Source organism: Drosophila melanogaster, chromosome X (genome assembly GCF_000001215.4).
Source record: "Drosophila melanogaster chromosome X".
NCBI lineage: Eukaryota > Metazoa > Arthropoda > Insecta > Diptera > Drosophilidae > Drosophila > Drosophila melanogaster.
Window position 1 is genome coordinate 15,803,975 of NC_004354.4, and position 23,718 is coordinate 15,827,692.

At 39.9% G+C, this 23,718-nt stretch overlaps 2 protein-coding genes and 1 long non-coding RNA gene across 25 annotated transcripts; 2 read left to right on the forward strand and 1 right to left on the reverse strand.

Annotated features, from left to right (window-relative positions):
- The first annotated feature begins 395 nt into the window (after window positions 1-395).
- On the forward strand, window positions 396-23,708 carry sd (scalloped). 22 transcript variants are annotated; one of them, NM_078614.5, is made up of 12 exons: window positions 8,353-8,556; window positions 9,578-9,632; window positions 9,875-10,321; window positions 15,622-15,749; window positions 16,022-16,160; window positions 16,449-16,579; window positions 19,213-19,253; window positions 19,319-19,508; window positions 19,645-19,707; window positions 19,778-19,950; window positions 20,068-20,302; window positions 20,361-21,748. In NM_078614.5, exons 3-12 carry the CDS (start codon window positions 10,213-10,215, stop codon window positions 20,472-20,474), a joined length of 1,323 nt encoding a protein of 440 aa, NP_511169.1. In that variant the 5' UTR covers window positions 8,353-8,556; window positions 9,578-9,632; window positions 9,875-10,212; the 3' UTR covers window positions 20,475-21,748. The 22 variants fall into 21 exon arrangements, with proteins under 22 accessions (NP_001303566.1, NP_001245696.1, NP_001245701.1 ...); NM_001272653.2 differs by having other exon boundaries at window positions 9,578-9,628; window positions 9,762-10,321; window positions 20,361-21,521; NM_001382196.1 differs by having other exon boundaries at window positions 9,627-10,321; window positions 19,334-19,508; window positions 20,361-23,707.
- Window positions 3,479-3,975, reverse strand: lncRNA:CR44384 (long non-coding RNA:CR44384). Of its 2 annotated transcripts, NR_123926.1 has the most exons (2): window positions 3,792-3,975; window positions 3,479-3,721 (listed from the first exon to the last, which is right to left on the reverse strand). It is a non-coding gene; the product is annotated as a long non-coding RNA:CR44384 (long non-coding RNA). The 2 variants fall into 2 exon arrangements; NR_123927.1 differs by having other exon boundaries at window positions 3,479-3,975.
- CG8509 (uncharacterized protein) lies at window positions 5,581-6,973 on the forward strand. The gene has a single exon (NM_132851.3). It carries the CDS (start codon window positions 5,630-5,632, stop codon window positions 6,926-6,928), a length of 1,299 nt encoding a protein of 432 aa, NP_573079.1. The 5' UTR covers window positions 5,581-5,629; the 3' UTR covers window positions 6,929-6,973.
- Window positions 23,709-23,718: the final 10 nt, after the last annotated feature.

Genomic DNA, 23,718 nt, shown 5'->3' on the forward strand with positions numbered 1-23,718 from the left:
CATATCAAAAAGTGAAATAAACTTTTTAAATATCTTCGCTAATTGGACAAACAGCTTAAATATATTGTAATCAACAGATAACCTAATCAAATATACCAAAATAGGCATTTTTTAGTGGAGTTCAAAAAAGGGCGGCAATCACCTTCAGCTGAATCAGCTGTCAAATAAAGTGAAGCTTTGGTATTAAAGCTTTTAACATAATTTAGGGGAAGAGAAAACATAAAAATGTATGAAAATGAAAGAGAAAAACGGATTCTCTTTATGTAAAATCTTAGAATTAACGCTCTCTTAGGTTCCACAATTGGTTCCGATTGGAACCGCGCACAAAGAGAGCGAGGAAGAGAGCGAGAGAGTTTCGAGTCGAATTGGAATGGCCAGAAAAATATATTTCTGCTTTCAGTTTCGAAAAATTTTTCGATGGAAGCAGCCGAGTGCGAATGCGAATGCTCAATGAGAAGAGCTTTTACTGTTTTACTTTTTGCCTGAAATACATTTTGAGATAATTTCTTATTGGTAGTTCTGTTTATGCCATCGCTTGCGTCTGTCTGTGTTATTTCGATTGCGAGAGCTAGTTAACATTAGTTAAAATTAAAACAAACGCCAGCCATAAGATATAATCGAATTGCGGTTTTTTCTTCTCGTACCGAATTTCCATCCACATCCGCATCCACCATCCGCCATCCGCCAAACCCATCCCGTTCCGTTTGTTCGTCGCTATCCGTCGGATATGTTGTTCTATCGGTGTACCGTACAAGTACAAGTTCGTACCCAGTCCAAAGCCAAACAGATTGCGCCGTGTGCCGGTAAAAATAAGCGCAAAGTTTGAGAAAAACCATCAACATCAGATGATGTGCCCTGGAGGAAAAAACGTCGCGGATTTAATGAAATCTTAAATAATGGGTTCGCTTTAGCACAATTCGACGTTGCATTCGGCCAGCGGTGTGTTGTGTAAACAAAGTTGTAGTTATAGTTTTAGTTTAATTAGCTTCGCATAAGCTGCAACCGGATCTGAAACAGACCGTGGAAACAAAAAAATAATAATAATAATAATAATAATAATAATTGCATTTCATGTATGCCAGTGTAAATTTGCGTTCGTGTGTGCTAAGTTTACATATAGAGAGCGTGGAGTGGATTGGGATTGGATAGTGTTGGATTGGATAGTATCCCTATCCGATTCGCGCCGTTATTGTTAATGCGCAGGTAATTCGGAGCGCTTTTCGGCCATTCTGCCCAATACCAATATTTTGTTCTACATCGTGTTTTTATTTTTATTTTTTTTCCAACATTTTTTTTGCTGTGCTGTGCAGTGCTGTATGCGTTTATTTGACAGCTTATGAATCACCCACAAAGATTTATTTGTGCTGATTGCAGCACAACTGTTGCACCCCATTCAAAAAAAAAACAAATAAATAAATTAATAATCACAAAAAACACCCGCACATCGTCTTCGGGAAAACTACTGAAGCGAGTTGGGCCAGCAAAAAAAAAAAAAATACGTATAAATACAAATAAACAAATAATACCCAAGCCATTGTTCCCCCTCCTTAACGATTATAATTACGTTGCTTTTTTTTTTGCAGTGCATTTATTAAGGAATCCGTCTGATATCAGAACAACCTTAACTAACGCCTTTAAATCAATGATATGGTGGCCAATTCCCATTCCGTCGAACAATCGAATCGAGCGACTAGATTCGGTAAACATCGACCAAGTGTAAACTCGACTCCCATTACCACTGTGTAAATACCAGAAAGTAAATCCAAAAAAAAGAACAATAATTCAACCTGCAGGGGAAACTAAAAACGCACGATACACTTATTTGGAAGTGGATTTAAGTTTCAGTAATGCCAGCCAATGAACGACCAATTGCGATACAATACAGAAACACAAACAGAAACCGAAACATAAGCGAAGAGTAAATAAATGCAAATTAAAACAAAAAAGCCGGGCTCATGACACAATTGGTCATGTAAATCGCGAAAGATAAACATAATCCGTATAATTCGTATAAATATCATCGTAGTCGCGACGGTGGAAAATGTGCAGTGCGGTTAAATCCTAAAAAATGGATCGGTTTTCACTGATAAGCATCCGCATTTGGGTTTATTTCTTCGATCCCTGCAAGGTCCGCGAAAAAAGTTCGCCGAAGAAGGTGCTGTGAATAGCCCAATCAATCCGCACAGCTCTCCATTTCGAGATAGAGATCTTCTCCAGCTTTCGGAATCCTCGCACATCTAGACCATATCCTAGCCAATCGGAGCAGCCGCGCAATAAGTAGCATCTAATCCTGGAGCTTTACACCAATGCGATATGGATTGTGATTACTCGAAGTTTCTGTACAAAAGTAAGTAAATGCTAAGATTAGATACGATGATAATATTTTAAAATTTACCGACGGCAACTTACCCCGTTCATTAGTGGTAACTCGATGATGAATTTTAATGAATTACAATTTATTGTGCATTTGTAATTTTAAAATACTCTTCAATTTTAATTGCACTGTCAGCGATTCTTGGGTTTTTCTTCTTAGAAGCAAATGATGAAAGTCTATTTAATGTCAAAGCCATAAAATTCGATTTTAGTTCTATAGTCTGGCGAAATATTCAACTATTTAGACAATTTATGAATGCTGACAAAAAATAATGTTCTATTAAGTGGAAAAAATGTTGACTAAAGAATTGAGGGATTAATGTTAGAGGAAACAAATCTGATAATTCAGCAATAAAATAAGAAGCAATAATCTTGAAGACTTCGGGCCTTGAAAAGGTCCCATTTATGTTCCTCTCCAAAAACTTAAAATAACAAGGTTTTTTTTTTTTTTTAAATTGGAACAGGATTGCGTCGGTGGTAAATCGGCTTTTTCCGCTGGAAAAACAACAAACAAAGTCTTAATTGAATCCTTATGGGATTTTGTAGGATTATATTTACATACATATTGTAGATTGCCTAATATGTAACGTAAAGTAGCAATACTTAATACTTTGATAGAACACTAATAAAATGAAAAAGTTTATCCTGTGAACTGATCAACTCGATCTGTCCGAATGTTTCGAACGTTTCCAAGAATCAAAAAATTCAATTCAAAAAATTCAAAAAAATAAAAATTGAGTCCCAAAAACTATAGTTTCTGATGGTTAATGCATTCATGTGATCGAATCAAATAACAATATTAGAGTAGAAATCTTACAACACATTGCTTTTCCGCGATAAAAAATCTCGTGCTAGCTTTTATCCAATGGGGATGACAATGATGTGGCAGTGAGATGGGGTTTTTTTTTTTTTTTTTTATCAATTTCGTAGGCACATTTTTCGCTAGAGGTATTTTCAGTTTCGAAACATTCCACGGGACACTGTGCGTTTTCTTGTTGCCATCTTCCATAGAAAGTTCGTGGATTTCGGTTTGGTTCGCATCGGCTTCCCTTGAAACCGACAAAAGCAGGCGACGGAAGAAGCGAAAAGCAAGCAGCACGGCAGCGTCGGCAACGTCAAAGCGACACACAAGCAGCAGCAAGTTGGAAAAAAAGGATTCTTCCCATCAGAAGTTGATTCCTCATGGTTTTGCACAAGATAAAAATATTTTTTAATGTTCCCTGAACACAAACAAAAATTTAAGGAATGTCACGTTGTAGTGCCGTCTCGCTCCGCTGTGCGCTCCATGTATGCATTGCGCATTTATTTTGGTTCCCGGTCCGTCGATTCTTCTCAGCCGTTGCCGTTCCTGTTGTATCTCGTATCTTCGTTGGTATGGCACAAAGAATTTCTTTTACACAGACAAATGGTTCGCTTACCGGGGACCAAAGATCTGCTTGAAACTCGCATTCGGGGTAAATATAAGCGATATATATACATATATGTACATATGTCTCCATGCGGCGAACGGTGAATAACTGGCCAGAGTCATGTCGAGACAAGCCAATTTGTGGAATCCTTGCAAAGGATACAGACCAAAAGTTCACAATCGACTTACGGCTTTTCAACTGTCTGAGTCTTGATTTCTTCCCAAAGCCAGAATCCGCTTGTAAATGAACTGGGAATGAACAGAGAAACAAGTGGCATCTCTTCAATGTGACCAGACTTTATAGGGTTCATTCGAAGTAATCAAGCACATACACTCCCAAAAAATAGGAAGTCAAGAGCTTTCTTAGATTTTATTTTTCTCAGTGACAATGAAGAACGAAGACTTTATTTATATAATTCTGAAATGGAACGTTCCTAATTGCTCCCGTTTTAGAAACTATTTTAAAGATGCACATTTCCAGTGCCCCCAGGTTCAGGTTCAGGAACATTAAGGCAAATATTGTATTAGGTTTATATATGAATTGCATTACTATCTGGTAATGAAGTCTAGTTGGGGATAGAGTCTATTACTATGGAAAAGTTTGTGCATTTTTTTAATGACGTACAAGCAAGCGAGTTATGTGGCATTTAACGGTTGGGGTACTGTATGCCAATATGGAAAGGTAAATCGCGTACAATTGCAAAATGATCGTTTTGTCATGTCTGCGGAACGTGACACATGCTGTGTTCTAAAACTAAGCTGTATCGGAAGGTGGTTCAAGTTCGGCAATACGCCTACGGTATTTATGGTATATGTATGCGGATTGCCCTCACCTATCAAAATGTATTAATTGAACTTAGAGGTGTTCATGCATACACTTAAAAAAAAAAAATAGGGAAAGCTAAACCAGTGTCTTTTAAATGGTAAATACCAAATACGACAGCACATTCAGGAAAGATTAATAACTCCCATTTGGTTTCTAAAGGCAAACTATATCAGTTTTTTGCCTGCTTCTACGCCAGATGAATTCATTTGCAGCTTTTATTTTTCACCTTTTCATAACATTTGTTATTGAAAAATATCAAGAAAACTAAGCAAATGGTACATATATATATTACAGCTGTAAGTCTGTTTCAATGGAAACTGGTTGTTTTCGAATGGGAGAATGTGGCTTTGCCTGAAGTACATATGTACATATATGCTCAAAAGAAGTTGTTATAAATATTTCACAAAAAGTGTATCATTTCGCCTGGCAGGTTTGTTATGATTATCCCTTAAATTGAACTCATTTTGGAAGAAAATCGGACAATACATAAACTACATACTATGTTAAACTATTGATACATAAACTATAGGTTCGGTAACGATCATGTTTAGCTAATTCATTAAACATTTTCCTGTTGTAAATGATCCCAGCAAGAGTTTGTTTATATACGTGTATGGTGAAAAAATATGATCACTTAAAACTGGAAACTGTGTTTTATATAGGTTAATATTAAAATGAAACTTCGCATTTGATTTAATTTTTGTGATAAAGACAAATTGGTTAAATGTGTGATAGTTAAATCATCATAACAAATACAAATGAGATTGTAATAATTGTATTATTCGATAATAGCATATAGGGTGTGATAATAGCAAATTGGTTAACTAAAAGCGGTTATGCCAAGCTTTGTCAGAGATATCTGATAGATATCCAAACGATTGATGACAATTATAGAGGAAATGGTTATCGGGCAATTGTTTGAATACAGTAGGTTCTGGCGACTGATTCGAAAGCATTCAACCCATATACGTTCATTTTTTTCGACACGAAAATACACATAAAATCATCAATTTGATACCATAATGAGCAACAAACTGGGCTATGATGTGACCGATCCCACTGTCCAATTGCTCCGGGCATCGGCGTTCATGCAAAATGGGCCAGTGAAGCAGGTTCGCAGCCTGGAGGATCTGGACCGCTGGGTTCGCTCGCAGGCATATTACGATATCATTGCGTACATCAGCAACACCAGCAAGGCCATCCAGGGTCATCGTTTGACGCAGACCTTTCCGGTCACGGAGCAGATGCGTCGATTGAGCGAGATATTCGATGGACTGGATCACCTGATTGTCGAGCATACACCGAAAATTGAGGACTCGTATCTGGCGTTACCGTTCGGCCAGGTTAGAAGCAAGGCCTATCGCACTTGGATGCGAGAGATGTACCAGCATGTGTTTAGCAAACTGGACGAGGCCATCAATGTGAACTGCAAGCACATCAACGAACTGGGACAATACCTTCGACGATCGTTTGGTAATGGGAACACCCTGGATTTTGGTCCAGCCAACGAGTTGATGTTCCTTTTCTTTCTCTGCGGCCTATTTCGCGCCGGTATCCTGTTGGCCAAGGATACGGTGGCCGCTGCACTGATGCTCTTCAATCGCTATGTGAATGTGGTTAGGCGCCTGATAAGCACCTATGGACTGACCATTGCCAAGGATCCGGCGTGCACCATCGAAGACTACTACTTTTTGCCGTATCTATGGGGTGCGGCCCAGTTATCGGTGGATTCTCCCTTCTCGCCGATGCAGTGTGAGCAGGGGAAGATAATGGATAATTATAGGCAGGACTTCATGATGCTGGAAATCATTGACCACCTGCAGAAGACCCGCAGCGGTCCATTGAGTCGCGTGGCCCTGCAGCTGTGGAGCATCCTATCGATACCCACGTGGCCGCAGGTCTACAGGGGATTGGAGCGCAACTACATCGACCATGTGCTCTCCTCGTTCGGAACCGTGGAGCAAGCCATCTTCTGCGAACTGATGTCCTTTGAGGCGGTTGTACCGATCATGCCTCTGCAACGGGCACACTTGGGCACCCACTTAATAGTGGATGAGAAGGAGAACGAGGATGAGCTCGAGCAGAAATATGGGGAAAATCGATGGTCGCTATCGCCACCGGTCAGCAGATATGTCAGCATGGAACCGGAATCCTTTCTCGGCTTCCAGGCATCCAAGACTCATAACAAATCGAAGGAGAGCGAGGATGAGCGGCTCTGGATGATGCGACAGCTGGTCGATGAGAACGATCCAAACTCCGACATGTTTTTTCCGGATCGCGAAGTTAAAGGACGTGATTCGCTCACTTCGTTCGCCAACTAAGGTCACTAAAATGTCAATCCAATTAATATATGTGAATTTCTGAGGATGCGAACTGCATTGGAATTGGTCTGCAATTTTCAATTTTATATTTACGAATTTTCTGCAAAATTGCGTTATTTATGTTTAAAAAATGCACCTTATTGGAATAGGAAAAGGTACGCAAAACTTTTGTCTGCACGCAGGCGCAATGCGGTTTTTTTTTATCAAACTAACTTTGAACTATGTATTATGGATTCATCAACAAGATTTTAAAACACTAATATCGTTTTCAAACGGGCTCTTGATATCGATATCGCAGAAATCCCCTCGCTCTCTCTGTAACGAGTCGCAGTCAAATTGTGCCAAGCTTTCGCAACAGAACCGTTTATATTATTTTAAAAATAGCCTTTTCCGCGAATTCAAATCGCTAGGGATTTTTGAAGTGTGGCCCTGTATAGTTTGTTCTAACGTTCTGTGTGTATATCTCATGCAGATTGACGCGTTTATAATTAATCAGGCGAAAGAAAATTATACAGTAATTGTTGTGTCTCGAAAAAAGAGTTTTTGAAATTGGTAAGTGAAAAGAATTGGCGTATTAATGAAGGCGCTTTCAACCTAAATTCTAAGCAAATATCGGTACTCTTTTTCTTCGCTTGATCCTTCGCTCAGTCTGCTAGCTGGAGATCGCAGTCACACACAGATCCATTGATCTGATAAAGGACATGACTTCCGTTGCAAAATTGTGCCCAGAGTTATGGCACCCGAAAGCCAAAAGCAAAAGGCTTGCAAAGTGAGCGAAATCGAAATCGTGTGGTAAGGCGCCAGCGGCATGTAGTTGTAGTTCGAGTTCGTTGGATATTAGTCACACCCGTTGCGAGAGCGAGCGCGAGAGCGCAGAGCAATGTACATATATGCATGCGCGTATGCGTATGTGTTTGTATTTTAAACTGGCAGAGCGACGCTCGCTCGGTCGCTCTCTCTCTCTGGCGCTCTCACGCTCTTGCTCTGCTTCTAGCCCCACAATTCTGGGTGTGTGTGCGTGTGTAGGATGCACTTGTGTAGGTGATATAGTGCTGTTTTCTGGGTTTTGATCGGGTTGTATTCTGCGCGCGCGCGTGTGTGTGTGTGTGTATGTGTTATGGCCAGTGTAGTCATCACTTGTGTTAGGAAACTGAAACTAAACAACCAGATCCACCAGTTATAGTTATGCTGGCAGTCCTCCACATTGTTGTTGTTGCTGCTGCTGCTGCTGCTCTTGCTGTATTTTGCAGAGAATGAGTTAAAGTTGAGTTAGCCAGGCCAAGCAAGCCAACAACAACGGCACGAATCCAGCCAAACAACAACAGCAACAACGGCAACAACATCAACCAGACCCGACCGACCAGCTATGGTGTGTTATCGACGCTGACGTCGGCGTCGTTCTTTGTATTGATTCGAATTTGGATTCAGTCGATGAGTTTCTCTCGCTTCTGCGCGTTGCGTTTTTCGCAGTGTTTCCGCGATTTTTCGTTGTCGTCATCGTTGTTTCGTTTGCCTCGTTGTTGTGTGTGGTGTATTGTGAGTGCGCCCCCCGTTGCCGTTGCCACCGCCGCAGACGCCTCGCCCCCCTTTTTTTTTTGCTTCGTACAGCCGTGAGCGGCTGTAAAAGTGTGCGTGGGTTTTTAAGATTATTAAAAGCGATTTTCATTTGCAATTTTGGATATTCTGCTGCCTCTTCTGGTTTTTTTCCTGCTTCTTTTTTTTTTTTGTTTTTTTTTTTTTTTAATTTTGTTCTGTTTTGTGTTTGTAATATCTGTATGGGAAAGATTTAAAGAAAATGTATCTTAAGATGTGGCCACTTTTTTGTTTCACCTTCTCGCTCGCTCGTTCGTTTGCGCTCTCTTTGGTCTTTTTGTTTTATCTATTTCTTATATCTATCTTATAAACAGTAGGCGTGTGTGGGGAGGGGAGGAGGGCATCGCAAGATATGGACGTGTGTAGCTTTATAAGCATAATATCCTATGCCTCTAGGTGGCACACCAAAAAAAAGAAAAATGAAAAAAGAAATCAAAAAAATCAAAATTTCATAAAAATACATATCTAAATACAGATGTACATGTGCTTGCACACATGTGCGTACGCTTTTGCACACCCATAAACGCGAATACACACATGTGCACACACATGCATGCAATTAGAATTGCACTTGTGCAGAAAAACAGACTATTTGCTTAGGCCCCAAGCAGATGAGAAAATACACATGTACGGGATACCATCGTCATCGTCATCGTCTTCTTCATCACCAGAAACAGAATCGGAATTAGAATCAGAATCGTCATCGCCTAGGAGCCCCATCTCAATTACGAGCTTCTCCATTAACTAACGAAGTGTAGGAAAAAGTCTAAACCAAACCTATCCCATCAATAGTTGGCTCTCCGGTGGCCATTCTTCTTTCTTCATCTTATTGCCGCAGCTGCGCCTTATTTCCACTGAAAGGCTTACTGACACATTCTCACTTTCACAAAGACCACGATATTGTACAAAGCTGCTCATACAAAATACACAGTTATATATATATGTACATATATCGGGAGAGCGATGAGAGCGGGAGAGCGAGAATAGAGTGAGATTGAGAAGATGCAGATGTGTGTGTGTGTGTTGCCTGTTTAACTTTAACGGAATCCGAAAAAGATCTTTCTCACTTCCTAAGAACTCCGAACCAATTCATGAATTATTGCAGATGTGAGTAAGTATTGCGAGTTTGCATGTGTGTGCACGCGTAGAATCGAAAAGTAAAGTAGTGCAAAAACAAGTATCGAATGAGCCACATAATCCAAAGCGAAAGGGTTTCATTTGTTCGGTTTTCGTTTGAAAGTCAGCACAAACCCCCCGCCCCCGTCAACGGACCCGTTCAAAGACGCTGCCATAACTTGTACACATGTATAATATAAATTAACAAACCGCTCCATCGTGTTATCAACGACATAGATAATAACACGCCCAGCGCAGAGCCTGAAAAACTGAAAAGCTGAAAAACAGTTACTGTTACAAGCTAATAATAATAACAAGAGTGAGTGCCTTGCCTTTGACCAGCCGGAGACGACAACAACGTTTGATGTTGTTGGTGGAGACGGTGACATCAGAGTCTAAATCTAGCGCGAACAGATTTCTTTTAATTCCGTAAACTAAGTGGACAACGCACCGTACTCGTACCGCACTCGTTCCGTACTCGTTCTCGTACTCGAAGTCGTATTCCTATTCCTCCGGGCGGGCATACTCGTGAATAGCGAAACCTAAAGGAAATCTACGAAAAAAAAGCTGGCTGCATGAAAAACATCACCAGCTCGAGCACTTGCAGCACTGGGCTGCTGCAATTGCAGAACAACCTGAGCTGCAGCGAGTTGGAAGTTGCCGAGAAGACAGAACAACAGGCAGGTCCGTTGCCCATCCGAATTACCCAGTCATACAAAGACACACCTCGTAAATCCAAACTCTATGCCATAAACCTACAACTCCACCCCCACCCCACACACCCACTCCACATCCAGCGCCCAAAAGTTTGTCGATCTCTGGTTTTTCTTTGGTGACTTTCCTCGTGGGTTCTCAATGCAAAGCACATGCACATGCATGGCGGGTTTTCATTTGAGAAAGTCACCCGAAAACGGAGACCTGAACTGCAGGGCACCTTCTCTCCATCGCTATAGAGTAAACTCTCCACCCATCTGCACATATCTCATACATATCGTACATGTAAACCATACATACATACATACATACATACATACATACCCAAATCTAAATCTAAGCGTTCTAAATCCGAAAAGAGAGGGCAAGCTGCCACCAACTTTCGATTGCCAAGATGAATAATTCAATGGATTAGTCAGGTTTAAGATAACACAGTGGTTCTTATAAGATGAATGGGGGGGGGGGGGGGGGTTAGCTCGAAAATATTTTGCCAACCGAGCGGATTTCGAAAAGAGCTTTTCTCGCATGTGTTGTTCATTTTGCACAGCATTGCATAATCTTATTTTTGGCCAGAAGCTTGTAAATGCAGTGTGGGAGACAATTCGCAGCACAAAAAAATCATATACATACGGATTTTGTCGATCTGGATTTTGGCGAAATATGTTGACATGTCCACGCGATCTGCTGTTTTACGATATATTTATTACCTCAGTTTAAGAGCCATCAACTTGTCTGCTGTTCACATATACATAGATACACATTATGAAAAGATATATGTACATATGGACATATACTTTTATTTTTATTACTTTACTGGCAATAGTGAGCAACGAAGACTAATCGAATAGCTGAATGTCCTATTGGAATCATTAAAAAAAAAAACCTGAAAAAGATTTGGTATACTTGTGGGCATTGTTTGCCACAACACTTGTTCGCAACTTGTCGGTTTTAAACAAAAACTTTCAAGCAAAACTACAATAATTCACTTACTATTTTTACTTCTGAATCGCATTCTACGAAATGAATTTTCTAAATGAGCTGTGTATATTTACAATAATATCGTAATACCTTTCTGCAAACAACGCAACTATTGATAAGTGATAAAAGAAAATGAAGTGAAAACAATGAAAAAGTCAACTTGGACAAGCCGAACACCATATACTCTACGAGTTACAACCAAAATGTATTACTCACGTTGGTATATGACCAGTTGCTATCACAGCTATGGGCTTCTGTAGCCTACGGAATGAGTATGTCATGAGTCATTGGCGAATATCTTTAAGAGCAACGAAAACATATCCGATTGTGATAAAGTTAATCGCAGTTACTTAAAAAAAAAAACAGCAAGCTCAGCCCATTTAGTTGACCGATCGTTCTTATGACTGCTGCGTTACTTACTCAATAAGTAAGTACTTACTCAATTTCCAGCATATCAATGAATGATAAATTTGAAGAACTTTTAGCAAATTATGAGTTCTTTACACAATTATGGTTTTCTGCCTTAAATTTCCTATGTTAAGTTAAACGTACGTAATTTTCCAACAATATTTGAACTATATAAACTTCAAAAGGCTTTCGGAAAATTTAAAGTTTAGTCACCTGTTTTAGCTTAAAATATCCTATATCCGATCAAAATCGTAAATATATCTAATGAACCATTCTAGTTTTCACTTCCTTCGCACATTTGTTGTCTATTTTCTAGCTGCCTGTTCTTAAACACTTGCTCTTAGAAAAGTATTTCGTAATTTCATTATTCCTTTATGTTCATTATTAACATTACCTCACATAATTTCATTAAAAGCTAAGAGGACAAAAGATTTATTATTAATTATTTTGTCGTTGCACCTCACAGAAATTCCTTTTTAACCTTTGCCAGGTTGCAAATTCGTTTGTGCTGACTTCTAAAGATTTTCGGCAGCAGAAAATGGGAGTGCGTTGCTTTAGGGGTTGAAATAATGAAAGGGCAGCGCACCGAACTCTATATGCCCTATGAATAATCAATGAATTAATACGTGTACAGTGTTTCGCTTAAGACAGTTTAAGTTCTATAGTGCAATTGTGAATAATTAAAATTTTTTACAGATCGTTATGCTGATTGAAAATATATTTGTACACTTTATAGGGTTAGAATCGCCACCTTAATTTCCTATAAAACTCTATTGACTTGGGAATAATTTGAAGACCTAAAAAATGATCTCTACATCATGTGTATTGATCTGTATTTTATGTAACCAAAAGATTATCCTTTTGATAGCACCTTCACACGAATATAGGATATATATGCTATACTAAACATATTGTCAATAATTTGATAATGCATTGCACTGTCCTTTTATATTATTTGTCACTAAAAAGATACGAACAATAATTTTTACCTGTTACGGTTTTCTGCTGAAAGTCAAAGTGCGTTTGGCTGTGTAGGGATTGCGGATCCCAACTTTGATCCTGAGTGCGCTAAGTACGTCATCATCGAGCTCCTTACCATCCCATCCAGGCACATTCTTCGTTTATATATGTATGTATGTATATGTATGTATAAGCGGATATATATATATGTATGTACATTATGTATGTGTATGCGACGGGGCATACATAAAGAAAATGAAAAAGCAGAATGCATACCATAAATTCCAATTGCCGCACAACAAAATTGCGGCTTCTAAGGGTAGGAATGGAAAAGGCAGGAAAAAGAACACACATTCCCTTATTAAAACCGAACAGAACTGAACAGAACGAGCAGCTGCGTGTTGAGTTTTCGAGGCGGAAATTGAGTTCAAGCGTAGGAAAGTCTGTTTCTAGTTTTTCTAATTGGAAATTATCCCGAACTGAACCGCTGCTGTTTGAATTCAGAAATTCTGAAATGCCATGTGATAATATTAATGCACGGTTCAGCTATTTTGTCCGTTTCATTACACTCCTTTTCGTCCTTTTGTGTGTGAGTGTGTGTGTGTGTGTGTGTGTGTTTGTGTGCGTGGAGTGCTTACGAGATTATGAAAAATGGCACATTCACCCCCTAAAACGATCCCAACCCCTGCACTGCGCCATGCATTTCCAAGCTGTGCAATATGCATTCTACTTTTTTGATAGCCAAACATACAGTCGTTTCCGTTTCGGGAAATTCTGGTATTGTGCCTAGGATAGAACTGGGATCGAACTGTCCCGACTTGTCCTGGATACTGGCGAACTGCTTCCATACGACGCCATTCTATTATTAACTACACCCATCTATACCATACTTTATTAAACTGAACTAAGTCCAGTTTCTTCTTAATATAGCAGATTAACTATGCAGTACTATACCATTATTTACTCTACTAACTACCATTGCAAGCTACATAGCTGACTACAAACTACTATTGCCTATTATACCATATATTCCATACCTTACACTATAACATTCTATTCCTTATCATATCATATATGGATACCATAGCATACCATGCCTCTGATCCTTGATAGTGTTGACTCGCCCCCTGTCTGAAGTTCCGTAGCACACCTTTACCTATGCTAGACTATAGACTATACCATACCATACCATGCCATACCATACTATACCATACCATACCATATCATACCCCTGCTGACCCAGACTCTCACTTGACGCCCCACACTGCAGGCTGGCTATTTGAAGGCTTCTACTTCCATTCTATTTTATTCTATCAATAGTACGCTGCGAGGGTATGTGCCACACTGCATTCTATCCGCTGTCTCACGAATACGAATGCCTAGAGCAACCATCCCTATAGGTTTATATGGGCGAAACACCAGGGGCAGAAAAGGAACCGGCCAAAACAAAGAATAGAAATATGTGGAAACTATACGGCACATTTCAGTTTGACGTGCGCGTTTCTCTTAACCAGACGCATTTTAGTTTTTGTTTCTTTGCCGCTGCCGTCCGGGATTGTTTTTTTTTTTTTTCACGCTGTGTGGAAGAAGCAAGGCGAATACAAAACAAAAATAAATTACAAAATAATTGAAATTATAATGATTCGATAGATATGTATATAGACTCGTACGTGTGCACACTCAGCAGTGATATGTTTGACTGAAACGATTTTCTTCGTATTCGAAAAAAAAAGAGCCCATAAGAGTTTTTTGAATCTTATTTTGGAATATCACCAGCGATATCGGCTTTACAGTGGCGCCCTTCTCAAATCATTTAGATTCCCTCGAGGAATTCAAGGAGTTATCGGGTGAGTGGATTGGCATCTGATGCTCAATTCAGTGGGATATATGCAGATGCTTTGATTCTTTTGAAAATATTCAAATATACCTAAATCTTATTGGTTTCTTTCTTGTCATTCGAGTTTCAATAATGCTAAAGCGTTGAACATTTAATTAAAATCGACTAAGAGCAAGAGTATCTCGACTCTTTGAATACTCATTACCTTTTTCAAAAAGTTTTGCACACTCGCAAGCGTAATGTTTATCAGCACTACAATACTATTTGTCAATTGAAAAGTACTATTTTCGAATTGAAAAACCATTGCAGTCTGGCTTGCCTAGTAATATAATAGAGTCTATCCTCTGTACCTGTTACATGGTGTTCCACAGACACAGCATACCCTCGAATACCCTACGCGAATACACCATCCCTTAGCTGCGCCAAATATTTTTCATCGAGTCCACCGTCCACCGGGGATGTTCGAATCCAATCCGCACTGCTTAATGCCGTTCAACCCTTTCCAAATATTCACTAAACGAAAACGTAAACAATGGTGTGTTGAAACTATTTAAGTTTCTATTCATTTGCAAAGAATTTTAATTTGCTCGTGGGCGCGGAGGCAATCGCCAAATGCGTTTCCTTTCCAATGGGCAGAGAAGTTGGGAAATCTTACTTTTTATGTGTGGCGAAAGCTTCAATCTAATTTATGAACAAATCCACTCGTTTTTTTTTAATGCGCATAGTACATACATTTAAAGCAAAGATTATCCATTTTAAGATGGAGTATCTTTGTAATCATCTTTGCTTTTGATTGGATTGTTTCAAATGTTTCATAAGGTTGAGGAAATGGGAGTAGTTATTCATTATTTGCAAAATGTTTGGAGATTATTCCTATTTGAATTTTTCTATTACAGATCTGAGATCCTTTTGGGATATTTTCGATAGTATTTCAAATTACAATAATGTGTAATGTAATGTACACTATTTTTTTTGTTATTCTAAGGTCACACTTTCATACGGCATACGTCAGTTCTTAGATGTGTGCTTTGGCATTTCTATCATTCGTATAGTAAATATTTTATTTAATTTTGCATAATGTTTTCAGTTGGACCCGGCACCATACCATCACCGTGGACACCAGTGAATGCCGGTCCTCCAGGCGCACTTGGATCGGCAGACACAAATGGCAGCATGGTGGATAGCAAAAACCTGGATGTCGGTGATATGAGCGATGTAAGTTTGCTTGTAAAGATTAAGATCAAGTCGAGGGACTGCATTTTGGAATATTTTTGAACAACGTGTTTACCCAAAATCGAATCAAATGTTTTCTTGTTTCTAATTGAGAAATATTCTTTTTTTTTTGGCAATGTTTATGCTGAACTATAAACTTAAAGTACCTTGTAGTGTAAACAAAGAACGTAGCACTGTACGCCAAAAACTCTCAAAAAAATGGCAAATCTATTTATCATCTCTTGAATGCAAACAAATTTTCCTAAATATTCCAGGACGAAAAGGACTTGTCATCCGCTGATGCCGAAGGTGTATGGAGTCCAGATATCGAGCAGAGCTTTCAAGAGGCTTTATCTATATATCCGCCGTGCGGACGTAGAAAAATCATTTTATCCGACGAGGGTAAAATGTACGGTAAGTGCAAACTCAATGTATAAACTCAATAGAAATAGAATGGGAGTACAGAAATAGTTGGAAACTTTGGAAATACTTCTAAATACGAATACTGACATATCGCAGCTAGAACCCATTGGGAATTATAGCATTGCAGGGGAAACTAATTGTTCTGTTTGATTCTGTTGATGTTATTTTAAAAGTGCTTCCATTCTTCACTAGTTTCTGTAACTCTAGCAATGTTATGTAGTATTCCGCTATTATTTATTAATTCAACTTTATGTAATCTTTATGCCTTTTTTAATGCAGGTCGCAACGAGCTAATCGCACGATATATAAAACTGCGCACAGGCAAAACGAGAACCAGGAAGCAAGTCAGTTCGCACATCCAAGTGCTGGCTCGCCGTAAACTCCGCGAGATCCAGGCGAAAATCAAAGTGGTAAGTGGCCTGTGGGGATTTTCGAACATTGTAGTTGAATTGTAGGGCCCTAAGGTTAGATTAGTGCCCATAGAAAGCGAATTTTACAGCTAGATCCTTGGGTTGGATGAGCATGAAAAGCAAGGAAGACTTGTCAGTTGAGCTGCAAATGTGTCAGATGGAAATCGCAACACCCATCTCATCTTAACATCCCCCCCCCCAAAGAATTGAATTCGAGCATTAGCATTAGGAAACTCCCTCCAAGTCGTTCAAATTGCAGAAGGGTCAACCGATTCCAACTTGGTTAATGCGATGATGTGATGCGCACTTAGTGGCAATAAACAGCATGCAAATGTTGCAGCAAACTGCACAGCGATCCAATCGCAATCACAAGCAGCACAAGCACAAACAGACTGTGAACACCATATCGTATATCGTGTATGAACACCCTTCGACCAACTGAAACTCTTTTGCAGGAAACCAATGGTGTGTCTTTGCATTTATTAAATGAGAAAGAACAAGCGTTGCAGGTCATGAGCACAATGACCAGTTCGCAAATCGTGTCCGCCCAAGCGGCCAACAATCTGGCATTGGCTGCCACGGCATTATCGGCAGCAGGTGGTGGTGGTGGCGGCGTCCACCACACCACAAGGCATCTCAATCTCAGTCTCCCACCACCCCCCACCCACCATAGACACTCGTCGGCGGCAGCGGCAGCAGCTGCTGCAGCAGGCGTAGCAGCCGCAGCAGCAGCCGCAGCAGCAGCAGCAGCAATAGGCGGCAATGTCCCTTCAGCCGCGTTGGTCCCCGGACCGGCGGTTATGCCGCCTACCACGTCGACGTCGTCGTCCTCTGCATCACCACGACAGCAACAACAGCAACAGATACAGCAGCAGCAACAACAGCACCACTACCACCACCCAGCCCACGCCCACCACCACCACCACCACCATCACCATTCCCATCCCAATTTGACGCACCTACCGCATAGTCATATGCATCCACACCATCACCAGCATGCGGCAGCCGTTGCAGCGGTATACCATCTACAGCAGCAACAGCAGCAGCAACAGCAGCAACTGCAGCAACAGCAGCAGCAGCAGCAGCAACAGCAGCGGGCAAACCATACGGACAACGATCCAGTGGCTCTGGGTACTGGCGGAACTAGTGAGGCGCCGCCAGCACCACCAGCGCCACCACCTCCTCCGCCGCCGCTGCACCATCCGCCGTTGTATTCTGGCGTAAGCTAACGTTAACGTTATTATAACAAACTCTCGATTTCCACCTCTCGATTTCCACCGCCTTGTGCAAATCACTCGTATGCTGTCATACCGCGATCCAAAACAAAAACCGAAAAGCCGAAAAAGCGAAAAAGCAAAAAAGCAGAAACTGAAACACACGCAACTCATTTACCAAGCTACTGCGCGCCTACTGTTGCATCGAAAAAAAAAAAAAAGAAATGAAAAAAAGAAACACAACTGCACAAGAGAATCATTGTAGCTCCACAACTCCGACCACCGAAAACCCATCATCACTGCCATAATCCGCAATGCTCATTTAGGATTTGCAAATGTCTTGTTTAGCTTTCTGTTTTGTGTGTGCTCACCCAAAAAAAAAACATCAATGTGCCGGAGGAACCTCTGGCCCAGCTTCTCCAGTCTCAACAGATTTGAAATTGCTCAAAGAGGTGTCTTAGATTATTGTGCTGTTCGATGTTATGCCAACATCCCAGTCTAAAGTAGCTCGTTATTGGGAACAACTCGTTTCAAGAGATTTCCAATCTAAAGAACTTTGATTCCTTACAAGAAGATGTTTGTTTTTAAGTGGAATTCAACTCTATATTAACGAAGCTCACTTTTAGAGACCTTTTGCATCTTCTGAGGCTTTAAACCTTATAAGAAGGTTTTTAAAAGTGTATCATCTTAGGACCACTAACGTAGACACCTCTTTGAATGAGATTTCGAATCCTCGGAGGCTTTTGGGTGTCCATAAGTACGCAACGAAGAATATGGCATATTCGAGATATTCTATAGCATACTTTTGGACACTTTGTTGATGAAGGGATTTTCGATCTATCGCACCCGTGTATATAACCAATGTCCTGCCATCGACGAGGAACTTCACTTTTCATCTCAAACAACCCAGCACCGTCATACTCCTTCTCCTCCTCCTTCTGTTTTCATCTCTAGCTAGCTAGCCATGCAATCGAACTCCCCAACCCTATCATCCGCCCAAACCACTCGAACATCAAAATTGCCCATAAATGAGATGCCCGTCGTACTGCTACGCCAAAACACCAATGCGCTCGCTTGCTCATTTGAAATAGACTCCTTGCTTTTGACTTGCTATGCGAAGATAGAAAGTAGCTTCGCCCAAAAAAAAAAAAAAACAATTTCAAAGTTCGCTATTAAACTGTGTGTGTACTATCGTATGTAACAAACATACTCGCTGGGTAACCTTAGTTAAGTGATACAATCAGTCGGTTAGTGAATAGTTGATTAACAAATCACCTCTCACCATATATGTCTAACCACTCTTGTACATCATCTACTGACACCGATGGGTCTAAGTTTTAAAGCTAGCCTAATCATTCGATCGAAACGAGTATATGAAACTGATTTTAATCACTTGTACATTTGCACTTTTTCCAACAGCAATTCTGGCAACCTGGACTACAGCCAAGCACGTCCCAAGAGTAAGTTGGCATCTCGTCGTCTACTTTATGAGCTAGCTATACAACGCATTTGCATTGACCAATAGTTTCTATGATTACAGCATCAAGCCCTTCCCCCAGCCGCCGTATCCAGCTGGCAAAACGTCGACTGCGGTTTCCGGGGACGAAACTGGAATTCCGCCCTCACAATTGCCCTGGGAAGGACGAGCCATTGCCACGCACAAATTCCGCTTACTCGAGTTTACGGCGTTCATGGAAATCCAGAGAGATGAAATTGTACGTACGAACCGAACCGCCTAACCCCCCCCCAAAATCTCTACCAAGCCAACATATCCACCCTTGTGCGCTGCACTGCACAATCAATCAAACGAAAATGTGTTATTAATAAATCCCCATCTCCCGATATTCACAGTATCACCGGCATCTATTCGTTCAACTTGGCGGCAAGCCATCCTTTTCCGATCCATTGCTTGAGGTGAGTACTACTGATGGCAAACAAAATTGTAGTTCTGCAATATATTATTTACTCATCTTTCCCATCGCAGACTGTTGATATACGGCAAATATTCGACAAGTTTCCGGAGAAATCTGGGGGACTTAAAGATCTCTACGAAAAGGGTCCACAGAATGCGTTTTACCTAGTTAAATGCTGGGCGGACCTGAATACCGATCTAACAACCGGCAGCGAAACGGGTGATTTCTATGGCGTAACCAGCCAGTAAGTATTGAATGTATTGGATGGATGGATGATCATCCTAGATTATACATGTATACATGTTAGAGTGATCTGATGAAAAACAATGATGATTTAAATGGCGACTCCTTTCTTCCCCAGATACGAAAGCAACGAGAATGTCGTGCTCGTGTGCTCCACAATCGTTTGCTCCTTTGGCAAGCAAGTGGTGGAGAAGGTGGAAAGCGAGTACTCTCGACTGGAGAACAATCGCTACGTCTATCGCATTCAACGCTCCCCCATGTGCGAGTACATGATCAACTTTATTCAGAAGCTGAAGAACCTACCGGAACGCTATATGATGAACAGTGTGCTGGAAAACTTTACAATATTGCAAGTAAGTTTGATCTTGTGCCCATCATGGTTGACATACGCATAATGTCTACATATTTTAGGTAATGAGGGCCCGCGAGACGCAGGAGACACTGTTGTGCATAGCCTATGTGTTTGAGGTGGCGGCCCAGAACAGCGGCACCACCCATCACATATACCGTCTAATTAAGGAATAGCAAAAGCTGCATGGAGCAGAACCCAACCTGTCTGCGAATCCCATCATCAACACACAAGTTCACAAATATACCGACAACAACAACAGCAGCAGCATCAACAATAATAGTATCATCAATACGGCTAAGAATTGCGATAATAAGACGAGTAATGAAATTGCCAACACAATATCCAACACCAAGAGTGCCAGAATCATCAGCAGTATCAACAGTATCAACAGCATCAGCAACACCAGCAACATCGGCAACATCAGCAACATCAGCAACATCGGCAGCAGCAATAGCAACACTATCGCACTAAAATGTGGCGACGGCAATATGAAAACCAGGAACCTATCCGTTGCTGGCGCCACAATTATCAAGCAATCACTCACCTCACCGCAACATCATACGGATATCGATGCCTTGACAGCACTTCAAGTGGAGGAGGTTATTTATACACAGTCACAAGGGAATACCAGTTATCAATTAGACACCGAAACAAGCATTGCTCCCAACGTACAAGAGCCAACACTCCAGCAGCAACATACCGCCTATGAGGATCGTACAGTGACAGTCCTGCCACCGTATAATCTATGTATCGGCAACAAGCAACCACAACCATTCGAGGCTGAGCAACACGAACACGAACACGACCAGGAACAGGAACTGGAACTGGAACTGGATCAGGAACAGCAGAAGCAACTGGGGAACACGGGCTATGAGCAGTTCCTGAAGTTGTCCGCTCATGAATATTCAGAAACTGACAGACGCTCCGCGGCTGCTCTAAATCTCAGCAGTATTGGCGAAAAAGAAGCGGCATTGGTCGGTGAATCCAAGACGGATCTTGAAGATCCGCCAGAGTTTCGGATGCTTCGAGAGGTCAGTGCGACAGCGGCGGAGGATCCACGACGAGGACCCAACGCCGATGGAATCAGTAACAAAGGCCGTGAGCCGTGAGCGCCATATAATACCACCAGCCTTTAAGCAAGGTTGAGGCTTATTTTAAGGGTTAGAAATACGATTGCAAGGAACGACACAATCAGAGCTTTTTGTTTTCCACCCAAAACGAGAAAGAAAAAAAATGAAAAAAAAAACCACATGGCAGGGGACAATGGAAGAGCCTCAAAACAAGAGATGATTGATTGGTGTTCAGTATCGAAATCAGATTTTTATTTGTGCAAAATAAAAAATGTATCATATTTTATGTTACAATCATTTGAAAGACTCAAAAAACAACCGACTTTAGTTCAGCATAGAGTGCTTTCTGTAAAATTGTACTATAATACATAAAAAACAAAAAAAAAACAAAAAAAAAAATACATTTAAATGATCTCAAAGTTACTTAAAACATATTTTTTGTGTATAATTTTTTTTATGAAAACTTTACAAAATCCTAAAAACGCAAAACAAACAAAAAAAATAATGAATGAAGGAGTCGTCCTGCGCTGATTTTAAAAAGTAGCAAACTAAGAGTATATATATTGAATAATATGTTTGAAACAAAGAACGCCGCAAAAGAAACAGATACAATATAGTTTTCCGAATTACCATTTAGATATGCATGGTCATGTGCAAATAGGATTAAGCCATTTTTTTTTATATAACAGCCCTTGCGTAAGGCTACAAAATGTATAGAAATAATACGTTAGTTTTATTTTATTCAAGCTCTCAAGCTTAATCTTCATTTAGCAACTGTGCTGAGCAGTCGAAGGGAAGGCCAAGTTGCCAACTAGTTTAGATTGCTGGCTGGAGTTAGCGCTGATATGGAGCTAAGGTGCGATAAGGTGACTTCGAGCACCTGTCTGGCGAGGAGCTGAAAATGAAATTCATTTTTTTTTTGTTCATTGATTTCGATATCCTGTCGTGGGAGCGCGAGTGTTGTGAGGTGAGGAGGGCAAAGGAGCGAGGGAGCGTAGGAGGATCTTGTGTGTTAAGCGATGGTTTTTGTCTATCCATTCGCAATCATAGTGGCAAAAATGGATATGTAAGTAATTGAATTAAGCATGTGTCGAATGATCCACCGTTAATTAAATTATTGATTACTGATTTAAATTCATTAGTATTAAAAATGCTTATATATATTATGATATGAATACAACTGGTATGTAATTAGCCATTTCTGCATCCACCGAAGACAAGCTCGAACACATCAAATGTCCAAAACTGTAAGAAATTATACATAAATGCAGAAGAAATAGCATACCGATTTATTTTTCGATCGAAGTAAAGAGGTAAAGATAACTAAAATGTATTCTGAATGTAAAACAGCCTAATTAAAATTATCTAATTAGTAATAATACGATTACACACACACACACATATATATATATATATATATATATATATATATATATATATATATATATATATTAATATATATATATATTTACCAAATAATATAACATATTTATGCTCTAAAGTATATATGACTACAGCAAATACGCATTTTTTGATTTTTTGTTCGTAGATAAGATAAGTTAATGTGAAAAGAATAACATGATTGCATACTAAAAAGTTCCACAACAATGAAAGTTGAATTTTATTTCGAGAGCTAAGAAAACCAGCAACAAAAATATTTTAAAGCTGTAGACTTAAAAATATTATTATTAAAGATCACTAATGAATATGGTTGGCAAATATAGGTGGAGAGTAAATATAATAAATTCAAATTTACCCGAAAGTCTTTGATTTCAAAATTCTAGCAGCCGAATAAGTTAAATTCAGCAATATAATTTCAATCAGAGATGCAATTTTAAAAAACAAATAACTTTCCTGTCATGGGCACAAAATTCGAAGAATTCTAGAAAAGCAGCAAGAATGATTGGTTTTAAAATTTTGACTTGGATTTTTGTATTTATATGCCTACCATATAATATCGTGCAGAAGAGGCAAATGGTATAATAGAAACGAAACCTTTTGGAGATGGATTAATTCGATTTCAGGAAAAGTGAATTCAATTCTTGATTGGAGAAAACTCGGAACCCTTTTTGGGACCCAAACCAAAACAACTAAAATCAACTGTAAACGATGAATCAATCAACAACTGCACACCCATCAATCGTGCTTGTGAGGCAAAATTTCCAGTTCACACCATGCAGGATTTCACAAACAGCTTCGTTTATGCGGAGAACAGACTCTTTTACACATTGAATAATTATAGGACAGTTTTAAAAAAACATCGCAAAAACAACGGAAACTTTATCAAGTTTACAATATTGTACATCTAAAACGGTTAACGGTTTTACAATCACACGAAAAAAAACAA

What these genes read in the sequence shown, in the direction of transcription:
- sd (NM_001272652.1), top strand. Translation starts at nt 15,708, where the DNA reads ATGGTGGATAGCAAAAACCTGGATGTCGGTGATATGAGCGAT. An exon ending in CGACGAGGGTAAAATGTACG is followed by an intron (nt 16,161 to 16,448) that starts GTAAGTGCAAAC and finishes TTTTTAATGCAG; the next exon opens with GTCGCAACGAGCTAATCGCA. An exon ending in AAAACTTTACAATATTGCAA is followed by an intron (nt 20,303 to 20,360) that starts GTAAGTTTGATC and finishes TACATATTTTAG; the next exon opens with GTAATGAGGGCCCGCGAGAC.
- CG8509 (NM_132851.3), top strand. Translation starts at nt 5,630, where the DNA reads ATGAGCAACAAACTGGGCTATGATGTGACCGATCCCACTGTCCAATTG.